The sequence below is a fragment of the Biomphalaria glabrata genome, chromosome 10 (assembly GCF_947242115.1).
Source record: "Biomphalaria glabrata chromosome 10, xgBioGlab47.1, whole genome shotgun sequence".
Classification (NCBI taxonomy): domain Eukaryota; kingdom Metazoa; phylum Mollusca; class Gastropoda; family Planorbidae; genus Biomphalaria; species Biomphalaria glabrata.
In genome coordinates, this window is record NC_074720.1 from 9,833,930 (window position 1) to 9,855,009 (window position 21,080).

Here is a 21,080-nt window from a genome sequence, read left to right on the forward strand (position 1 = left end):
TGAATCGTCACAGGTCGGACATACAGACTTGTGACACGGCAACGTGCTAGTTGACTCCAGTAACCAAAGGTAGCGACATCGCAGGTCAGTGTTGGGGCCTATTGTGACGATTGGTCACGATTGGAAGGTAGCTTTTCGTAGATGAGGTTATCCCAAACATAAACTAAGTGTTTTCTTTATTTCTCTCAACTTACACATAAAACACACACACACACACACACACACACACACACACACATAAGGGGACTAGCAACGGATGGTATAGAACAGCGGTTCTCAACCTTTTATTCTCGGCGACCCCTTTTTACTATCCCCCACTCTGCCGCGACCCACACACACACATCAAAAGAAGAATTCACAAAAAACAATCCAAATTTTCGATGTTCTTAGGCGACCCCTGGCAAATCGTAATCGACCCCCAAGGGGGTCGCGACCCACAGGTTGAGAACCCCTGGCATAGAACGAAATAACGCCGAATTCAAGACGCACATGCGCAACTATACACACAACACAAGCGCTATCACACACATGCAACATTACTAGACCGGAAGTGACAAAATTCGACAAAGTGTTTGTAGGTTTCAACGTTTTATTACAATAAAAAATATCACAGCAAAGCAAATTACGATTATAATGTTTTGATTTTGTAAAATATAAATAATGCAACGACATCAGCTGAACAAGAGAAGGTGTGTAAGGATTACATCCGGTCAAAATTATGATATAAAATTACACATCGATCACAGTTGGTTTATAGACCAACATGAAATAAAACAGTTGCATACTGACTGGAAATAATACTGATAATTCAAATATGTAACAATATGAAGATCATATTAAAAATGGGACTTACTGACCATTCCAATTGCTTTCACCAGTTTTAAAACTTAACCTTAGTATAAATGTTACAACTATATAGCACGGGCTACCTACTACAGCACAGTAAACCAACTCAACATAAACGATTGTTTTTGTTTTAGTAGTGTACAAATAATTTTACTAATAATAGTTTTTAATAGTACAAAATATTGTATTTCCAAAATATATACATTAAAGAAATCAGTGTAAAAAATAAAGTAAAACATTACATTTATATATGTCAACGTAACGACTTCCAGGTTGTAACGAAATTTTAAAATTTAAATGTTCTCCACCAAAGTGTACAGACCACATATACTATATGACGAATTATTTTCATATCGTAGATAGGTCCTATGCTAATATAGAAATACTATATGGAATAGAATCATTGACAATTTGCGGATCGGGCTAGTTTTTCTGTAAATTATCTGACGAATTAGTGGTTGGTAGTTCTCCATCCATTTAAGGTTGGCCTTGATCTTGTCAAAGGCCTGTGACAATGTCGTTGCTATTTCTGATAGATTGCCTACCTGTTGAATCTGGAAGTCGGTCACCACGTTCAGCTCCATTGCTATGTTGAAATAGCTTGTATAGGACGCCAGCAATCTCTGCCAACTGGAGAACGAAGAGCCATATTGGTTCAGTATCCAGGGCTTGCGTGCACAAGATAAATCTTGTAGATGAGTCAGCCTCTCCATTGACAGTTCGGATTCTAGGTATTTTGTTAATGTCAAATTCCACGAAAGATCGGAAGTTGGTGTCGATTATTGTTAATATGGTATATTCTGTTACGTTATTCCTAACAATAACTTTGTGGCTGCTTGCAGGCACTGTTACTACAAATATACACGCTTGACTTGCTATCAGGGTCCTGGAGAGGATGTCTGAATAACTATTGTGTGCACACATACTAACTACCCCAAACAAAACCGACGAAAGTGCAGTTTATCTATGTAAAAAAAGAAACATTTTTAAACTTGCTTTTCTTTGCATAAAAAGGGAAAATTTATTAGTGATATGTTTGTTGAATGAAATAGACGAGAGATTATTTCTCCCTTATGTGCGGCTTGTTACGGTTGTATTTCAAGGTCACCTCTGCTGTTCTGAAAGATTAAAAAACGTAAAGAACATACTTTGCACCCAACAGATTTCTTACATTCGTTCGATTCTTGTGTTCTTTCTGGGACAGTGCTCTGTAGACTGAACTTCAAGATTTAACACAGCGTTTCCTAAACTAGAGTAGGCCTACATGTGAGTTAATTAAACTGTAAATGCAGAACAGAAAAAATAATAATTCTATAGCAACATCACAATGAACTTTGAACTGCTCTAATTTGACTTTTATTTGATACAACGATCAACCATTAGATCGAAATGATTTCTGGTCGAATCAGTCACAATTGTGACACAATATTCTTAAACAAAGTATCGTTATTTCACTTCCGTTTCCTAAGATCTATTTGTATGAAGCAGCATTTCCTTATAATGTTGAAATAAAAGACCCGGTTTAGCAACAGGCTTGACACATCAGATAGTGGCACTCAGCTTATCACTATCGTACCTGACATTAAGTAGTTCTGCTCTTCAAAGACTCAAAGCTTTCAAAGAAATCAAACCTTAATTTTACTAATGCTTATATCTGTATTTTATTTTAGACTTATACTTTAAAAAAATTAAATGTTAAATTTAGAATATGGGTTAATTATTCAAGCGAAAAGGAAATAATCCAACCCTAAACAATAATCAAAGTGTTCCACTGACTTCTCAGAATGTGCGACCTTAATGAAATGGACAATTCTAGAAAAAATCTTTTCCAAAAAGAAAAAGTTTGGGAAACACTATTCTAAAATGTTAATAGTAATGACCAGCTTTGGATTTACCTAAAGACACAAACATTGTTTTGAAGATAAAGCAAAGGAATAAATTGCTTTTTGTTGATTACATGGTGCCCCGTTCCTCAAATAGCTTAGGGCCTTAAGTAGTCTAAATCCGGCCCTCACATGACGAGTGTTATTATTTTTTAGTCCATTAACTGTCTACATGAATGATATACTTAGTCATTTTTCGAAACCTGTTGAAGATTATCTTATCTTATCAAATACAGACGTTACTTAAAAAAAAAGATGAATACGTCCTACACATGTCCCTAGGTCAATCTAGTCATGCATGATAATCAATGACTTAAACTGTTCCAGGTCTGACACCACGCATTTGTAAAGTAATTCACAGAAAAATGTATAATAGGTTGTTAAATAGACATACAAATAACACTGCAATCTCTAAAAGCTATTGCATAACATTTAAATAAATAATAAATGGACCAATAATACGGCAGCATCGTTCTAAAAATGCCGAATAATTTTAAAAATAATAAGATACATAAATACAAGATATCCTCATTCGTTAAGTTTACAAATATTTAAATTTCAGAAGAATATAATAATAAAATATAGAAGATAAATAAACAGAAACAATCAATGATCTATCTTAGGAAAATAATACTGGACACAGTGTTATTGTGTGATTTGCTAAATACGCAACATAATTCTGGTATATTTATACATCTATAAATATCATAAATAAATAAGTTATTCCTTCATTTATAAAGTATACAAAATGTAAAAGTAAACATTTGAATAATAAGAAATATGTATAACTATGATGGCAGTCACATAGAGACATACTTTGTATTCAGCTTTCAATACAAATAGGTTTTATAATTTCATTAAATTAGATCTATTGATTTCAACTAGTTTAGCATACTAAAACAAGGACACAGAGATTTATTTGCTGTCTTTGCCAGAGTTTTCTTTTTTCTCTTTCTCTTCCTCCTCTTCGTCTTCATCAGTTGTATCTCCTGTTGTCTCCCCGAACAGTTCTAGACCTCCAGTGTCCTCAACCTGGGCCATCTTATTGGACATCAGCCTCAGGATGACCAGATTCGGACGGTCATACATTCCGAAGACAATGATCTGACCGCCGAGAACCACGTCGCAGACGGTGATCTTGGTGTCCGGGGTGAAGATGGCAAGAGCGGCACCTGCCTCAAGATCCCAGACGGAAATGTCCACTGCGAAGACAATGGCTTTTCTTCCGTTCTCCACGATAAAAATCTTCGAGTTGATCTCAAACCTCAGTCCGTCGTAGCCTCGAATCCGTCTGAGCGAGCTGGGCTTCATCGGGTCCCAAACGTGCAGCCTGTTCGGCGCCCTGCCAATGATGATTCTCTGCGCGTCGTCAGTGATGGCCAGGGCTGCCACATTAGACTCGTTTCTCAGCCTCCTTTTCACTTCCCCCAAGCGACAGTCCCAGAGCGTGACGTAACTCAGTTTGCTATCTTCGTCATAATTGGCGTGGACCAGATGGCCGCCGTCGAACGTGAGCGCCGCGTTGTGTAGAAGCATCATAGAGTACTCAGTCTGAAGAGTCTGAACATGTCTCTTGGCCTCCACATCAAACACGCACAGATGGTGAGCATAGAAAGAGGCCACAATAATCTTCTGATCACCACTGATGATAAACTGATCAACTGCGTTTTCTTTTTCTTTGCGAAGCTCTTCCAGCCTCTGCCTTTCCATTTCCGCTTCCGCTTCATGGCGGCGTTGTCTTGCAGATCTAGAAATACAAGCATGGTATAAACAAATTATTAAATTATTCTTGTGAAAAGTTCCAATCGTCATAAGGATAAGAGAAAATATTTAAAAGCATATGGAAATTGAGTTAAAATGATTTTCTCAAATAGACAACATAAAATTTGTGAATTTGAGACTTGCACTTCTTTTGAAATCAATAGAACATGATGCCATGCTATGATCGAAATAAATGAACATGTATTGGAGGTTTCTTATAATGGCTAAGTTAAGCAAAGTAAAGTATTATTATTATTAAGCTTAGTTTAGTTAATGTTTATTTAATTCATTCAACTAGTTTCCGATATCAAGTTCTGAATGCTTAATACAATTTTTTTTCAAAGATTTGTATGAATGTTTTGAGAGGCTTTCCCATTACTAATGACCACACTGGGAAAAAAAGATATAATTTCATAACGTATATCTGGATTATAGAGCTCAAGATGTAGGATATTGAAGATTTTTACGATTATATAAGGTAAGTAGGCGCGGTGGTTGAATAGTGAAATGCTTGGCTTCCGAACTGAGAAGTTCCAAGTTCGAATCCTGATGGGATTTTTCATTTCAGGATCTTAAGATTCCATCCAGCTCTAATGGGTATCACGTATCAATTTAAAATATTAAATAATTTAACCTATCTATGCCTGTAAAGCACGTGTCAACTATAGGAATCTCCTATGATGTAAGCAGACGTCTGTCAATCTATTGTATGACACTTGACAGGAAATTATTTGATTGGTTGAAAGAAATGATTGCATTGGTTAAGCCAAGTGTCAAATTGTGGAGGTTTCAAAGGGTGCCATCGAGAACCTTCAGTCGTGTGGAGAATTTTATAGAGGTTGGACGTATTTTAGTTTTCAGCTAAAATCTGTAGAGACAAGTCTTCTATGTTATTAGATCTAGTAGTAATCTGAATATAGTTTATTATTGAGCTTAAAACGAAGTTATTCATCTGATACAGTTTTATTTCTGTATATATTATATCTATTTTTGTGATTCTAAGTTCTGAATTAAAGTTCTGTATTTGATTAAAAGGATCTTCACTTATTGAATCTCTAAGATAGTATTTAGATCTAGAGATATAGAATCCCCGGCACATCACAGTAACTTCTTGTAACATCTGACATCTCAAGAAAAGGTCTACAACTTTAGCACATCTCAGCATCTTCAACAAGAACACCTGTAACATATTCTAGCACTATCAAGGATCAAGAAGAAGCAGTTGTGACACTGACACTAGTTGGGGAAAAGTAAAGCCGGTTATTGGTTGTGTTGGCCACATGCCACCCTCGTAAACCGTGGAACACAGAAACAGATGACCTTTACCATCATAAGAGATGATCTGCCCTATAAACCACCAGATCCGAATGGGTTAATTTACTTTTACTTTTTAAAAAATGCTGAGGGCGCTTAATTGAAGCTCACATTTGTTAACTAAATCAAACTTACAATGAAGTTTAAGGTTTAGAAAATTTGATTGAACTGTGTTAAAACGTTCACAAAAATAATCAAAGACTTTTTTTTAAGAACATTGCTTTTCAAAACTTACTTATCCTCTACGCCGGATACATCAAAACACCTTGCTATAGTTTTTTTCGCCATGTTTGAAAATTCCGAATTGATCATTTAGTCCTACCTAGCTACATAAACACAAAAAAGCGGGGTTTTTTTTTTTAATTATAATTCCTCTATTTAGCTTGCAAACTCTTCGGGGAAACTAAAACTTGAAAATTGCACGTACAATGCTTTCGAATACTTCTCTAGAGATTTCACTAGAAAATTGACGGTTGATGTGTACCTTTGGGAAAAGAATTACTACCTTATAGGCCACACTGGGAAAACTCTAGTTTGACCATTATAATTTTTCGAAATATTATCTTCTAATAGTAAATTAGGTCTAGACAATTTTTGTCTTGAACAGACACGTCAATGCAAATATATGCATCTAGTCATTGATATACAGATAAACGTTCAAGAACATTCTGATCACCATCACCTAAGTCTGGACCTATTTCTTCCACAATCATTTGAAACATACATTTATTGTACCTAACAAAACAGAGATCAATTTAAAAAATGAACCAATTTGTCAATTAATTAATAGTAATTATTTTTTATTTGTTTGACATGGAAAAATGGAAAAAAATTGTACATTATTTAGAAATAAAGCTGTTAGTGTGTATGAGCGTTCGATCAAGTCAATTACAAAGTGTACATACTCAGCTTCATTACATGTATCTCACAATGTAGTGTCAACGTATCCCAACGCTTTTGTAATTGAACTATTTTAGACCTCCGTTTATCTTACTAAGAGAAATACTATTTTATAGACCGAAATGGCATTTTTACCTCCCCCTGAACTAAACGTTTCATGTTTTTCAGGGATTGAGGTGATTATGTGATTCAAGAATTTTAGACTCCTTTAAGCTATGGTAGTGTGGTAAAGCACTAAAGTTCTGAATAAAGTGTCCCGGGTTAATTTCCTGGTAAAGATGGGGATTTTTAATTTTTGGATATTTAGGACGTCTCTGAATCTACCCAGCTGTACATGACAGAAAAGTAAACGCAGTTGGTCGTTGTGCTGGCCACATGACACCCTCATTAACCGTCGGCAACAGAAGCAGATGACCTTTACATCACCTGCCCTATAGACCGCAAGGTCTGAAAGGGGACTAGATTAACTTACTCCACTACATCAGTCAAGTACAATGTTTTTCTTGTTTTAATTACCAAACGAAATAATTCATAACCAAATGGTAAATTAACTGATTGATCTACTTGTCATGTCAAAAAATATGATTGTGAACATTTCTTGATCCGAGATTCGGGTTTAGGAGAAATGAAGTTTTCAGACAGAGTGAGTTAATATAAGCTTTGACTGATTTAAAATATGAATCAGGTAGAAACATCACAGACACAAACGAGTGAGTGAAAAGTGAAAACACATGTTTCTGTTGACAAATGATGTGGGCAGAGGCGGCCCTAACATAGCGCAGGGCTCTGGGCGATTTTCATATGCGGGCCTTGCGCCTAAATATACCGTACCACATTACGCTAACGGGCTCGTCCGCTGCCTCAAACGCTGTAGGCCTTATTTTTGCCACTTAATAAAGTACCTAAAGTAGGTGCTGTACTATTTGCCATTAAATAATTACATACTGCAATTTAATTGTTCTGCATGAAAGATTACGCCTTCTAAGGTTAATAAACGTGACTACTGATTCAGAAACATTTTGCATGAAAAATCAATAAACTAGATAATAATATCTGCTACGCACCCTGGAGTCGGAAAGTAACAACTAATAAGAGAGCCAGAACACTTGCAATGACCAATAGTTGCTTAGACCGTCACAGACGATTCAGTCTCGGAACCTTCCTGGCTTGTCGTTTTGAACTAATAATAAAACTATATGTCTTCTCTCCCAATGCGCGGTCGAATGCCGAAGCCAAATTGATGTTCTTTAAGAACAAGATTTGCGATAGGTGCTACATTTGTCCCTTGGAGTTCGCATAACCGACTTTCGTGGAAGGCATATGTCATACATGTAATATGTCATACAACACATGCCATATGTCATACAACACATGCTAGATGTCATATATAACGCATGACACATGACATACAACACATGCCATATACAACACATGTCACATGCCATACAACACATATCACATGCCATACATCACATGCCAGATGTCATACAACACATGCCACATGTCACATCCGACTTGTCACGGGTCACTTGTCGCGCTACGAATACTTTTATGTATTATAAATAAAACATTTTGCTGTTAAAATTAATCAAAATCTACCATTTCTAATTCTCGAATCATTTTGACACTTTACACACTTATTCAAAGACATGACATGAATCAATATGAACAAAAATAACCAATTAGTCCATTAATTACTGATAATTAATTATTTGTTTGATAACAACTAGGGAAATTAATCCTTCAGTGATCTCAGGGTACGCTGGGTTTCGTATCCTTAGATAATTGTACATTTAATTTCTCCCATCAAGTTGAAAGTATAAACAACTATTTATTGTACGTAACAAATTATGAATCAATGAAAAAATTATTAAATCTAGTTAATTAATTATTAGTAATTTAATTATCTTCTTTGGCATTGAATAAGGGTAATAACTTTTATATTATCGAGATTATGAAAGAGATTGAACCAGAGGACACAGAGTGCTACAAGAGTGCGAAAGATGCGCTGGGTAAAAACAATAAGAATATAATTGACGGCCGAAATATCTAGCTTCAAATCTACATACAATTGAGTGATTGTGATTTAAAGCGAAATGAACATTCATATTTCATATATGCGTATGCGTGTGTGTGAGTGTGTATGTGGCTGAGTGTGTGTGTGTTTACCTGGATTCTGCTCGTCTGTCCCATGGTGTCATAGTAGCAGACGATGTTCTCTTAGGTTTCGGTGTGGTCACAGTCCTCAAGCCGCTGCGATCTGTCTTTCTGCGCTCCAGATCTTTGAATGCTGTTGTGTAAAAACAAACATTGAAATCAATTGGATGCAAGAATGTTATTTACAAAACTCGAATTTGGTTTAACGCTTTTTTGAAGTGCAGCTTTAAAGTTTTTTGTTTTTGTGTTTGTTTTTTTGGGGGGAGGGGGATCTTAGGGCTGGACTTTAGAACTGTTTATTACACCTAGATTAAAAAAAAATTCTTGTCTTATAGATTACAGAGGTTTAATCTTAATAGTTACGTCCAACTTATATCCATGTGTGGAAAGCGTGGTCGAGAGGCCAAGTGGGCTTGAACTTGGCTTGGCTACCTAGAAGGGGGCTCGAGGTTCGACACCTGACTCGAGCAGAGTTGTGTTTACTAAGCGCCTAAAGGCAGCACGGAACTCCTAGATACCCCATCTCCCCCACTAGTCCACAAATGAGATTGGACAAATGAGATTGGACCAAAAGCGCCCTGAGCATGCTATAAGCATAGAAGTAGCGCTATATAAAAGCTATAATAATAATAATATAATGGTGCATGTTAATTAGAGACTAGCACTTTATCTTACGTTTGTGAAAAAAAAGTGAAAGGTAATAACGCATTAAGGTTGGTTTGAAATGTTTCCAACGCAAGTGTTTTGTTTTATCATAAATAACAATTCTCTGCACAATCGTAATTCTATGCACTTCCTCAAGCGATCATTCCATCTCTCTAACCACGTCCATCCGGTCATGTCTATTTTGCGTTTTTCTTTAGCTAAAAGTTGTGCAAGGGAGACAGAGATTTCCATTTAATGATAATACAATGATACCATCACCTATTATAACACTATTTAAATGGATATTATTCTATGTATTCTATTTAATAAGTAATATTGTGACCTTAAAATAGGAATGTAAACATTTTTTTAGAAAAAAAAATTGCGAAAAGTGGATCAAATCTATAAAAAATCAGAACTTTGTTTTATGTGTACTAACCTCGCTCTCAACATAGCAGAACTCTGTTTCATGTGTACTAACCTCGCTCTCAACATAGCAGAACTCTGTTTTATGTGTACTAGCCTCGCTCTCAACATAGCAGAACTCTGTTTTATGTGTACTAGCCTCGCTCTCAACATAGCAGAACTCCATGGTTCTACGCCTACTAGCTTGGCTCATAGTTTCTACTATGATTCAAGGTTTATTCACAAATGTTTAGATCTACTGGTTAGACTACATATGCTAGAAGACCTTTTTTTTTTTCCTTTTAATGAAAAGTGACTCGTAAGGTCATTTCTAGTCTGGTGATCACGAATCGTCCATGAAGCACACTCGCGCTGTTGGTGCTGTATGACTTTCATTTATTTGTTGATGTAGATATAGATACTGGAAGATGTTTATTCGTTGTGTATATTTCGGTCATAATTTAGCGTTTTTCTATGTCATTTTACTTCACCTAGGGCATCCAATTACTTAAAGCCGGCCATGGTGTATTGTATCCTACCTTTATCCAAGTGTTAACTTATAGTGATTCTTGTTAGTTTAAATTCTTTTAAGAAAAGATGTTAATTTTGTAGATTTTTTTTCACTACCAATTGAAAAAGATTGTACAAGGATAATTTCCTCGTAAATAACTACACTAGACTTACTTGTCTTAATTCTAGTTACTGCATGGCCAGTTAATAGATTCCAGATGACAAAATGGGACCTGCTCTCGGAGGGTCCTAGAAGGCAGTCGTTGTCCAGAAGTACATATTCGTGGGATGGGGCCGGCACGATGTAGCAGCCGGTCAACTTTCGGACATACTTCTTGAGCTTAAGGTCATACACCAGGACCGTCTGAAAGACAGGTCTCTGGTCCTGAGTGACGGGAGAGTACCCTTTGTCAGTCAGGATGACCAGTTTTGTATTTCTGATCACCATGGCGTCCGTGCCCTCGGCCAGACCCCGCTCGATCCTGACTGCGGACTGGAGACATTTTCCTTTGGCGACGTTCCAAACGCTAATTGGTCCATTATTGATTGCTTTGGCTACAACATACCTGTGGAGAGGAAAAGACAGAAAACAAATTTTATAGAGAATAAGTTCAAGTTCGAGTTGTTGTTTTTTTTTAAAGGGGACGTGATGGCTGAGTGGTAACGCGCTTTGCCTCCGAACCAAGGGTGTAGGGTTCCAATGTAGGTAAAGAATGGGATTATTCCGCTGTGTGTTTTTTTTTTTCTTTTTTATTAAGGACGCCCCTAGTCCAGCCAACACTAATGGGTACCAGACATTAGTTTTAGAAAGTAAAGACTCTTGATCGTTGTGCTGGCCACACGTCACTCTCGTTAACCTTCGGGTATTTAAACAGTTGACTTTTATATTGCCTGAACTACAAATGACAAATTCTGAAAAAGGTATTTTAGTATAGAGACTATCACAGTAATCAAAGTCATTTACTGTTACTTTACAGTTTTATTTCTGAAATCCAGTTAGGGTTCTTTAAGTAATAAAAGAACGTTCGAGAGATAAAGAAGAGAAAGTTATATAAAGAAATATGTGGGCTTTATAGTGGAACTTGTCATAGCACACATCAGAACTAATGTTATGGTCCATATTAGTCCAAAACACTTTAGTCTTTGACACTCTAGATTCTAGACCAATTGACATTGAAGAAAACGACAGATTTTATATTCTTATTGGCGACATAGCCCAGCAACTATACATTCACATTGCAAGATGAAATTCAACAATAATGCACACACACCGATTACCTAAAGTAAACTTGTTAAGAGATTAGAGAATTATTGAATAAAATAAAATAAATTGAACAGTCTAAATTTAGACATCCTCATATGAGCATTGACTTAGAGACAGCAGAAGCAGTCACGTGACACACGGAATGAAGTTTTGGATTGGATACATAACAATAAGCAAATAAAAAAAGGAAAGAACACCACAATAGTAATATCTTTTTTTTTTTAAAGGAAACCTCAGAATTTGCGCTATTCAATTTTAGCCTTGTCATCATATGAATCCTTGGGCATTAAGCCTCTTTTCTTTGCCTCTTTTTTGGGCCCTTCTGCCTCTTTTGTGGGCTTTATTATTATTATTATTATTCTAACTTCTCACATTTCACAAATATTAAAGTATAAAGAATTAAAATTTAACTTTGAAATATGATTAATAAATACTTAATTAGTAATTAAAAAAGTAAATCTACATAAATAGTAGGTAGAAAGTTCAAGATTAATGAAAACAAAACTGTCTTGTGAAGATTAGTCTCCGGACTTAGTTGTCTGTTGATAAACTTTGAGTCCATGTGATGAATATCTGTCACAGATTACATTATAGAATTGTTTGTACATTTCACTTTTTGAAAGTAATATAAGCCCTCGACATGAGTCTCGGGATTTAATCCTCAAATTTAGACACTTTTCAACACGTCAGGATTTACCCAAGGGACGTAATTAGTATGTTTGAAATCTATTGGTTGATTTGAATTTAAACAAAGACATTTTTGAAAAGAGTTAGCGCCAGAGAATTGGCGGTAGTAAGAAGGTAAAGTCAGTCGATAAAATAATGCCTTTGTAGTCAGTCACGTTTCTAGGAGCTTTGATCTAAAGCCTTTGTAATATGTTCCATGCTCATTGATTTGTAATTTGTACATAAACTGTACTTACGTTGTACTTATTAAAGTTCCAGAGTTTTGTTTTATCAAAGAATCGTCGATTGTCATTCTAGATCGTCATTTTTGTTAACTATTGAATTCAAGTAAAATCCCCGGCATAACAACACATCGTAACATCGTGCATGTTGTTACATCTGGCACAAGTGTTGTGACAATATCTAATGCAACTAATAGTTTAAGTATTCATTTCTAGTTAATATTTCTCATTTTTTTTAGATAAGAAAAACAAATATAATTAATACCTTTAGAATATTCCTAGTTGAAAAAGCAAGGTTATATTTCAAAACCAATAACTTTAGTAACTAACATAAGATAGTGATATTAATAATGCTTATCGGTCTACTTTTTTCTTTTTTTTTAAAAACAAAGTATGTATTAATAATCTTTGAATTGAAATAGGTATATATTTTTTGATTATTTCTTATTTCTTTTTAACTATTTCTTCTAATAGGTCCTCTTCTCCCTCTTTACTTTATTCATTATTGCATACCAATTTATGTCTTAATGTCTTTCTCCCTTTCTCCATCTCTCGCTGTCTCTCTGTCTGTCTCTCTCTCTAACTCTCTCAATAAATATATAAACAGCAGGACAATACAAACAAAGAACAACAAAAAAAAAAAAAACGATTCCTTTACCTCGGGTTATCTATCATTGGCCAGATTTCAGCAACTCCGTGAGTCTTCTTGGCCTTTGGCGAGGGTTGGTTGATCCTGGAGCTGATGTCCCATATTCGCAGGGAGCACTCCCCCTCTGCCCCCGTGATGCAGTAACGGAAGTCCATACACGCTCCCATGGTGCTGACAGAGGGGTGGTGCGCCAAATGTTTGTGGTCCTCAGTCTCCAGGTTAAAGAGCACCACATCAGAGGTGTGGTTAGCCTTGTTGAAGGAGACACCTATGGCGTGGCTGCATGCGAGGTTGACGAAGAGGTAGCGAACGTTGTCCAAAGGGCAGCCGCGTATGCTGCGGATGTATGTGTTTTTGACAATATCAAAGAGCTCCAGAGTATGAATCTCGCTCATCGTGACATTCTGTTGTCTGCAGCAGACGATGTAGTAGTCCCGAGATATGGCCAGGGCCACGATGGCCGATGACTTATCATGGCACTGTAGGGTGCCAATAATCTGCCCAGATCGAGCAGCTTGAACTGTAGCCATACTGTTACTTCTAAACGCGTGCAAGATTTTATCGCCAACTGAAGAGTCCGCAATCAGAACTGCATTGTCTTTATGGATGCTATTATCTGGAAAGCTCGCTTCACAAAGCAACACAAAGCTGTCCAAACTCCATGATCGAAACAAAGCCGAGCCATCAAAAACTGACGCTAAAATTTGACCGTCAGCTGTCACTGCTATACTGGGTGGGTCAATAAAGTTGTCGAAAATTGCTAAACAACTGTGTGATTTAATGCTCCAGACTTTAATACCCTGGCCCTCTACTGTAATAGCTAATGAATTGTCTTTGGCTATTTTCAGAGTTGACACGTTACAACCTATACCTTCAATTGATTTAATTACCCTGCCTGTCCTTATATCCCACAGCTTCATTGTCCTGTCTTTGGAAGCAGTCAGAACCTGCATTCCATCAGTTGTCATTGTAAAAGCAGTTATGGGCTCTGCGTGTCCAGACAGCTGATCACATAGAACACCTCCAGGTTCGGACAGACAGCTAATTGAAGGAACCAACGCTGGAAGCGAAGATTGTTTCGCTGCTGCCACAAGGCTGTGAAGATTTGGGTACTTTTTTACATCCCCTGGGGATTTAGGATTATCGTCCGTGAGAATGTTGTTCAGTCTACCAACAATCTGAGACGCCAGCTGTCTACAGTCGCACCTGAGGGCTTTGGCTGATAAATGCAGAGACTCGTAGAGCAGCTTCAGCTCTATCTCCTGAGGCTCTGCGGCTATGATTGGCTGATACTCTTCTAGAAGAGATGCCAGAGATGTGCCGCAAAGTTTGGCCAACATCCACTCGAAATTGCAAAGGCAAGACTGCTTTAACTGAACGTTCAGCTGGGCTCTGAGAAGATGATAAGGCAGTTCGTTGACTTTACGAAGATTGTACAGGCGATCGTCACCGTAGCCCTTTGAGTCTGGTGGCTCGGAAAATAAATCTTGATTTGACACTAACCTATCTGCTCCTTTTTCATTTCCCGTAAATGGCTTTGGCGTACCCGCCCATATGGACTGGAAGTATTCTGCTAAAGCTTTATGATATGAAGGCGCTTTATCTCGTTGTACGAGATACCTTTCATCGGCAGCTTCATTTATATCCGAGTGCGCCCAACGTATAGTCACTAAATTATCAGCCTTGCACTCAGAGATCAAGTCCTCTATATCTTCTAGCAATCTGATCCAAAGTAGAGGCGGAATTCGCCGAACCGAGGGCTTGAATGCAGCCACGACGTCATCCATGACAGCGTCGTCTAGAGAAAGCAGATCCTCCATTTCATTACTTGTAACGCCATTTCTGCAAGCTGTGATGTAGCCTAGCGCACGCCTGACCAGTGGTTCGCCATGATCTCTCTCCAACCTTCCAAATCTAAGAGTCGCCAATTTTTTGACTGTCTCTCCAAGTTTGGCCCACTCTGGTTTCATGTAGGATGACCATGTCAGGACATCTGTAAATGCAACCTGTGAAAATATTGCAGTTTCATAAAAAACAATAGAACTTTGTAATGTGTTAAAAAATTAAACGAACAAAAATTAAGTCTTGAACAAATTTTTCTGGCATTCAGGACTCAGAGGTTCCTTCAGAATGAAAGATGATTAAGACCCAACCTAAACCTCCTATAGGACAGGTGATTGAAGTGGAAAGGCCTCGAAATCGGGACCATTGTAAGGACAGTTCAAAACACTAATTCCATGACTGAATCAGATGTCCTTTATGGTTCGAGATGACCTTTTTATGAACCATGTGACCCTGGAAAGGCCTTTATCCCGTTTCCAGGATGATAATTTGCCTCTTCACCGACTCCTCTGTCAGGAGTCCCCCGGCAGCTAGGTGATCATGTAGTCACACCCGGCTGGTCATGTTGCACACTCCTCCAAGCCCCGACATGTTCCTCCTCTCATGCGGGGGAGGAGGCCCAAGCCCCACGTGGAGCCCTGCTAATGCCTGTACTGTCCCATCGCACTAGTGAGGGGACAAATCAACACTCGTATGGGCCCGTTGGGGAACGAAGTGGTGGGATTTCAGACTGGTTAGCAAGGACATCCCCACCACGTGCAGGTACACTCTCTAGAGCATACAGTGGTAGTTTAATGGGAGCCATGTTAGCTCTCGTTCTTGGCCTATCCACCTCCCCGGGCGGACGTTCAACGGAGGTGCCACAATGAGGCGACGGCAGCTGGTAATCCTCCCATCACTAGCATCTTAAATAAATAGATGCACCCAAACTTGTCGAGCACGGATATAAATAAAAAGGGAAACTGTATAATATTTATCATTTTGGAAGTAGACTATATCCTTTATCTAATGTTAAATACTTCATGTGATATCTGATGCTTATGATACTAAACCAAGACCTTGAAATTAGCTGCCTGATCTTGTGCTATTCAAATAGAACTACCACCACAATGGTCCTGGGGTGGCACTCTTGCCTCCGACCTTTATAATATTTGAACTAGAAAGCAATAATCTTCTGTTCTGAGGGCAATTATCTTATGTTCTGAGGGCAATAATCTTCTGTTCTGAGGGAAATTATCTTCTGTTCTGAGGGCAATAATCTTCTGTTCTGAGGGCAATTATCTTATGTTGTGGGGGCAATAATATTCTGTTCTGAGGGCAATAATCCTCTGTTGTGGGGAAATAATCCTCTGTTGTGGGGGCAATAATTTTCTGTTCTGGGGTCATTAACTTTCAGTTCTGAGGGTAATAATCCTCTGTTCTGAGGGCAATAATCTTCTATTCTGAAGGCAATAATCTTCTGTTGTGAGGGCAATAATCTTCTGTTCTGAGGGCCATAATCTTCTACTCTGAGGGTAATAATCTTCTGTTGAGGGCAATAATCTTCTGTTCTGGGGGCATTAACCTTCAGTTCTGAGGGAACGTGAGAAACGATACCTTTCTGCGGTCGAGTGTTATCACTTTATCTGGTAACAAACACAACACAAGAACTTAAGGTAATAAAAACATCGATAGCGTATTTAGGACTATGGTACCTTTAAAAATAAAGGGTATGGACATTTTCTGAAAGCGTTGATCAGTACTTGAAATTGTTCATCTGTTACGGTCCTTCCAGAAGATTCGAACCAATAACGGAGCAAAGGTAAAGCATCTGGCTCTGTCAGTTGACCTACATCCAGAAAATTTTGAACACTTCCGGACAAAATCTTTCTAGCAGCAGGCAGGCATTCGTACTTGTCATCGGACACTGTTGACAATATCAGTTTGACATGAGGAGGTAATTTGACTGGAAGCCACTGTAGTTTTCTCCCTTCATTTTCATCTAATAAAACAATAAAAAAGAAAATTATTAGAAAAATGAAAACAACATAATCAAAACCAGTTTTGATATAGAAAAAAATGTCCTATCTCAGTACAATTCCTGATTATGGTATTCCAGAGGTGTAATTTATTTTTCTGATTCGAAGTAACTGCATGGTCAAAAAACAGTTTGTATTTATTCGAAAAATGTTTCTAACCATGCTGAGTTTCACTAGAACCGTCATATGTAAGAGACTGATCTAAGTTTGTGATTTTTTGGGTTCTATCGAGCACAAAGAGGTGTAAAGCAATAGGTGAATAAATAACTTACTTGTCAGACGATCAGTGCCATCGATTATGATGATTAGAGGCCTGGAACTTGTAGAATGACCAATCCTGCAGCCAAAATCATTTAAGATTCCCTTATAGTCCTGTTTATGAGCATATATAAGTAGATCTTTACGACTTGCTCAAACAAATTAAAGTACAAAAAGTTTCTAATATTCCCGCGCAGACCTTGCGTTGGGCAGACGCAGACGTTACATTAGTTTGGAGTTCAAAGGTGATAACTGACTGGACTAATCAATATCTTATTTTCACCAGCATCTGAAGGACTTACCCCTTATCTAAACACTTCATAAGTCGATAATTTCTCTTCGTTTTATTTTAAAAAGATAAGACTTATAGTTGGTATTTTTAGCAACACCCGAAATAAGAAAAAGCCGTTGATAATTTTGAGCAGTCTGTCGGTCTGTGTTTTCTTAGATCAAAAAAAAAAAAAGGAAAGCTTTAAAAAGCTAACTTCTCCTTCCGGGCCGACAAAAAAATCTTATTATCGATAATAGGTTGTTAGGTTTTGTTTGTAAGTGTGCAACAATGCAAATTGATTATCTGAAATGGTTCTTCTGACTTGCATTACGTTTAGTTTTCTTGCCGAAAAGTGTAGCTTTGACTTTCTGCAGCATTCTTTTTGAATTAAAGTACACACAGGGGCAGACGATGTGAAGGTCATCTGTTTCTTTGGCCAACGGTTAACGAGCAGAATGGCCACCACAACCGACTTTACTTTCCCCAACTATAGTCAGCTAAGCTACAGGGGCGCCCTAATAATCGCGAAACTTAAAATCCCTGTCTTCAACGAGATTCGAACCCAGGACCTCAGGGTCGGAAGCCAAGCGACATTCGACCTCCGCGCCCCCAACACATTTATGGCTCCAGGAAATTCAAGGCTCCCAGTCTGTTTGACAAGGTTAACAATCCTCGAGAATATCGTGTCAACCACAAATCAAAGTGTGTAGAGATCTATAAGTTGAGCTTCTTTTGTGCGTAAAAAATATTTGTACAGTTTCAATGTCAAATACATTCACATGGAGACACCAAGATGACTTAAATGGACATATCTTTCTAGGGCAAGCTTTGACTATATGAATGGGTCCCCGAGTAAAAAAATAAATAAATCGAGTATACATGCTCTATTTCAATACCAATTTGTAATAAAATTGTGATTTAAGATATCCTGATACAAGTTCAAAGAATTATAATCACTGGAAGTCTAGTATCAAATTACTGAAACACAAAACAACTCTCCATTTTGAGATAATAATGGAAAAATAATGAAAACGACCATAAATTATTTTCCGACAGGTAATCATGCCAAGGAAGGACAACCCTTGATGAATATTTCTTCACTTAAAATAGCTTATTATTTCCCTTGAATAATAATTAAAAAAAAAAAAATGGTTATAGTGACTTCACATTACTACAACGACAAAATAAACAAACTGCTGAATACCAGACAGTCACAAACACGCCATATAACGGAACTTATAAAAAATAAATCAAAATCAAATGTTTAAACACAATATAATTCTGTATTGGCCGAGTGGTCCATTTGTGGAATAAAATGCTAAGTTTCAACGTTCTGTCTTATGAAACATTGCCACAACGAATAATTCAAACAGTGATGCACAAAGTGCGGTCCGTGAACATCTTCTGCCCCTTAATGTATGCTATAGGGACCCTAGAAACCTCTAGACACAGTACATACAGAAGCCACTTACAGCTGGTCCTAACGGACTCAACGACGTTTTGCGACACGTGGCCTGCCTGTCGGAAATTTATATCATCCTCAGGCAGTACAGCCCGTCAGGTGTGCTCTGCGGCCCATAAGGTGGGCTATCCGACATAATGAAACGTCTGCACACAATACTTAAAGAAGCTGCTTTAAGAAACATACAAAAGCCTAAAATAATGTTTTAACATATGGATATATGTTACTATTAATATAAGTGTTAAGGAGTCTGTGTTTCCAAGATAACAACAATGAAAGGTTAGGGGTCGTTTCTGGCTGAAGAGTTTCTAATGAAACCACGAAGTGATCTGTGTATAATAATAGTAATGGCAACGTCTTCGATTCCGAAGATGAAGGACGAGTGCAGTTTCAACCTGCAATTTTTTCCACACCTGATGCAGACAAAGCTGTTGTCCGCCAAGAGTCTATTTAAGTTTTCTTTAAGACTTTTGCGCTTGGCTTCTACAAAGACTTTCCTCTGGGCCTCAAATGTGTGTGCTGCGGCTTTTCGTGAAAGCTCTCCAACTGTCTCCTTCCGATGCCATCTGCTGCCAGCTACAGTTTTATTTAGTCAAGAAGTTTGTTCAGGTTTATTTAAAGTTCTATACTAAGAATTTTAATACGCCTACATCGGGTAGTTGTACTAACTGTTTGGAGCTAAAAATCAACACTATGTTATTGTCTATTAGATTGTCAGTTCCTTTGGTATCGACTATTTGTTCCATGACAAGCGTGTCCGAAATTTATATAACCCACCACCCAGGCTGAGATGCTGGTTACCAATAGATTAAAGAAATAGATTATCAATTACCGTGGGAACTTCATCCGGGCTCTGTCCAAACATATAGCAGAGTTGATAGCACACGTCCTGTAGCATGTCTCTAGTGCTAGTTGAGTTAACTGTACAGCCGATCATACGAACCAAAACTCTTGGGGGCTCTTCATCACTGTAACAGAGAACATATCCAGTATAACAAAGTAACTTTTCATTTATAAAACACATTTCTTTGTACTTAAAGATACTATATTAAAAAGATTTGAACTTCTTTGTTTGAACTCTAAAGAGGTGCTACTAGACGAGAGAGTGTAAATAGGTCAAAACTGTCTTTATACCTCTTAAACCATTTGAAAACCTCTTTGGCTGTTTTCGACATGATGGCGGTCTTTCCGCTTCCGGTTTTCCCATAAAGAATAAGAGGAGAATCTGATTGAGATTTCAAGTAGGTCTTTATACTTGTTAACAGTTCTTTCCGTCCATGGAAATTTGTGGCTCTGAATAGAACAAGTCAAAAAGAAAACAAAAAATCGAAATAAAAATTACAAGACAAATGTATTGCTTTAATTTGGAAGAGTTCACTTTGACTATCTCGGAGAATAAGAAAGAGAAAATGTATGTACATATATATATATATATATATATATATATATGTATATATAATTTTTTTTCATCTTCTAAACATAGATTTTTCGAATTTAAAAAATACGTTATACAGTGTTTTAATAAATTCAATAACAAGACATTTTCATTTCGGTAATATGCAATTACATTCGCAGATCATAACAAATAGAATGTGATATGACAATTATACTTGAAACGTCTTCAAAGTAAGAATAGAGTGGCTATGGCTATAGTCTTTTTACTTACGACAAGCAAAATATATGAAAATACTAAAAAAAAAGAGCTAAGATCTTCAAATTTACAGCAATACTCTCAATCCATTTCAATATCAAACGAAATTAATTAATCACCACTAATTAATACATTAATTAGTTCATTTTTAATAATTCATGTTTGATGTTTGTTAGAAACAATGAATAATTGTGTGCAAAGTTTAAACGTGTTCCTATACAGGAAAGTGGGAGAAATATCGTATTCAAATTTTGTGCTAGATGGAAAGAAAGAGAGAATTGCGATAAGCTTTGTAAGACAGACAGAGAATTAGGTAAGCTTTGTAAGACAGACAGA

General features: G+C 37.2%; 1 protein-coding gene across 7 annotated transcripts in view; it reads right to left on the bottom strand.

Annotated features, from left to right (window-relative positions):
• Window positions 1–571: 571 nt before the first annotated feature.
• LOC106067842 (uncharacterized) overlaps window positions 572–21,080 on the bottom strand; it is a 75,259-nt gene continuing 54,750 nt past the window's right edge. For all 7 annotated transcript variants that reach the window (XM_056044242.1, XM_056044239.1, XM_056044240.1 and 4 more), the window contains 8 exons: window positions 20,228–20,386; window positions 19,926–20,061; window positions 17,375–17,474; window positions 16,779–17,065; window positions 13,252–15,248; window positions 10,596–10,987; window positions 8,874–8,994; window positions 572–4,476 (listed from right to left, as the gene is read on the bottom strand). In XM_056044242.1, the coding sequence (XP_055900217.1) occupies window positions 3,645–4,476; window positions 8,874–8,994; window positions 10,596–10,987; window positions 13,252–15,248; window positions 16,779–17,065; window positions 17,375–17,474; window positions 19,926–20,061; window positions 20,228–20,386 (4,024 nt within the window). In that variant the 3' untranslated portion in view covers window positions 572–3,644. The remainder of the gene's footprint in view (window positions 4,477–8,873; window positions 8,995–10,595; window positions 10,988–13,251; window positions 15,249–16,778; window positions 17,066–17,374; window positions 17,475–19,925; window positions 20,062–20,227; window positions 20,387–21,080) is intronic.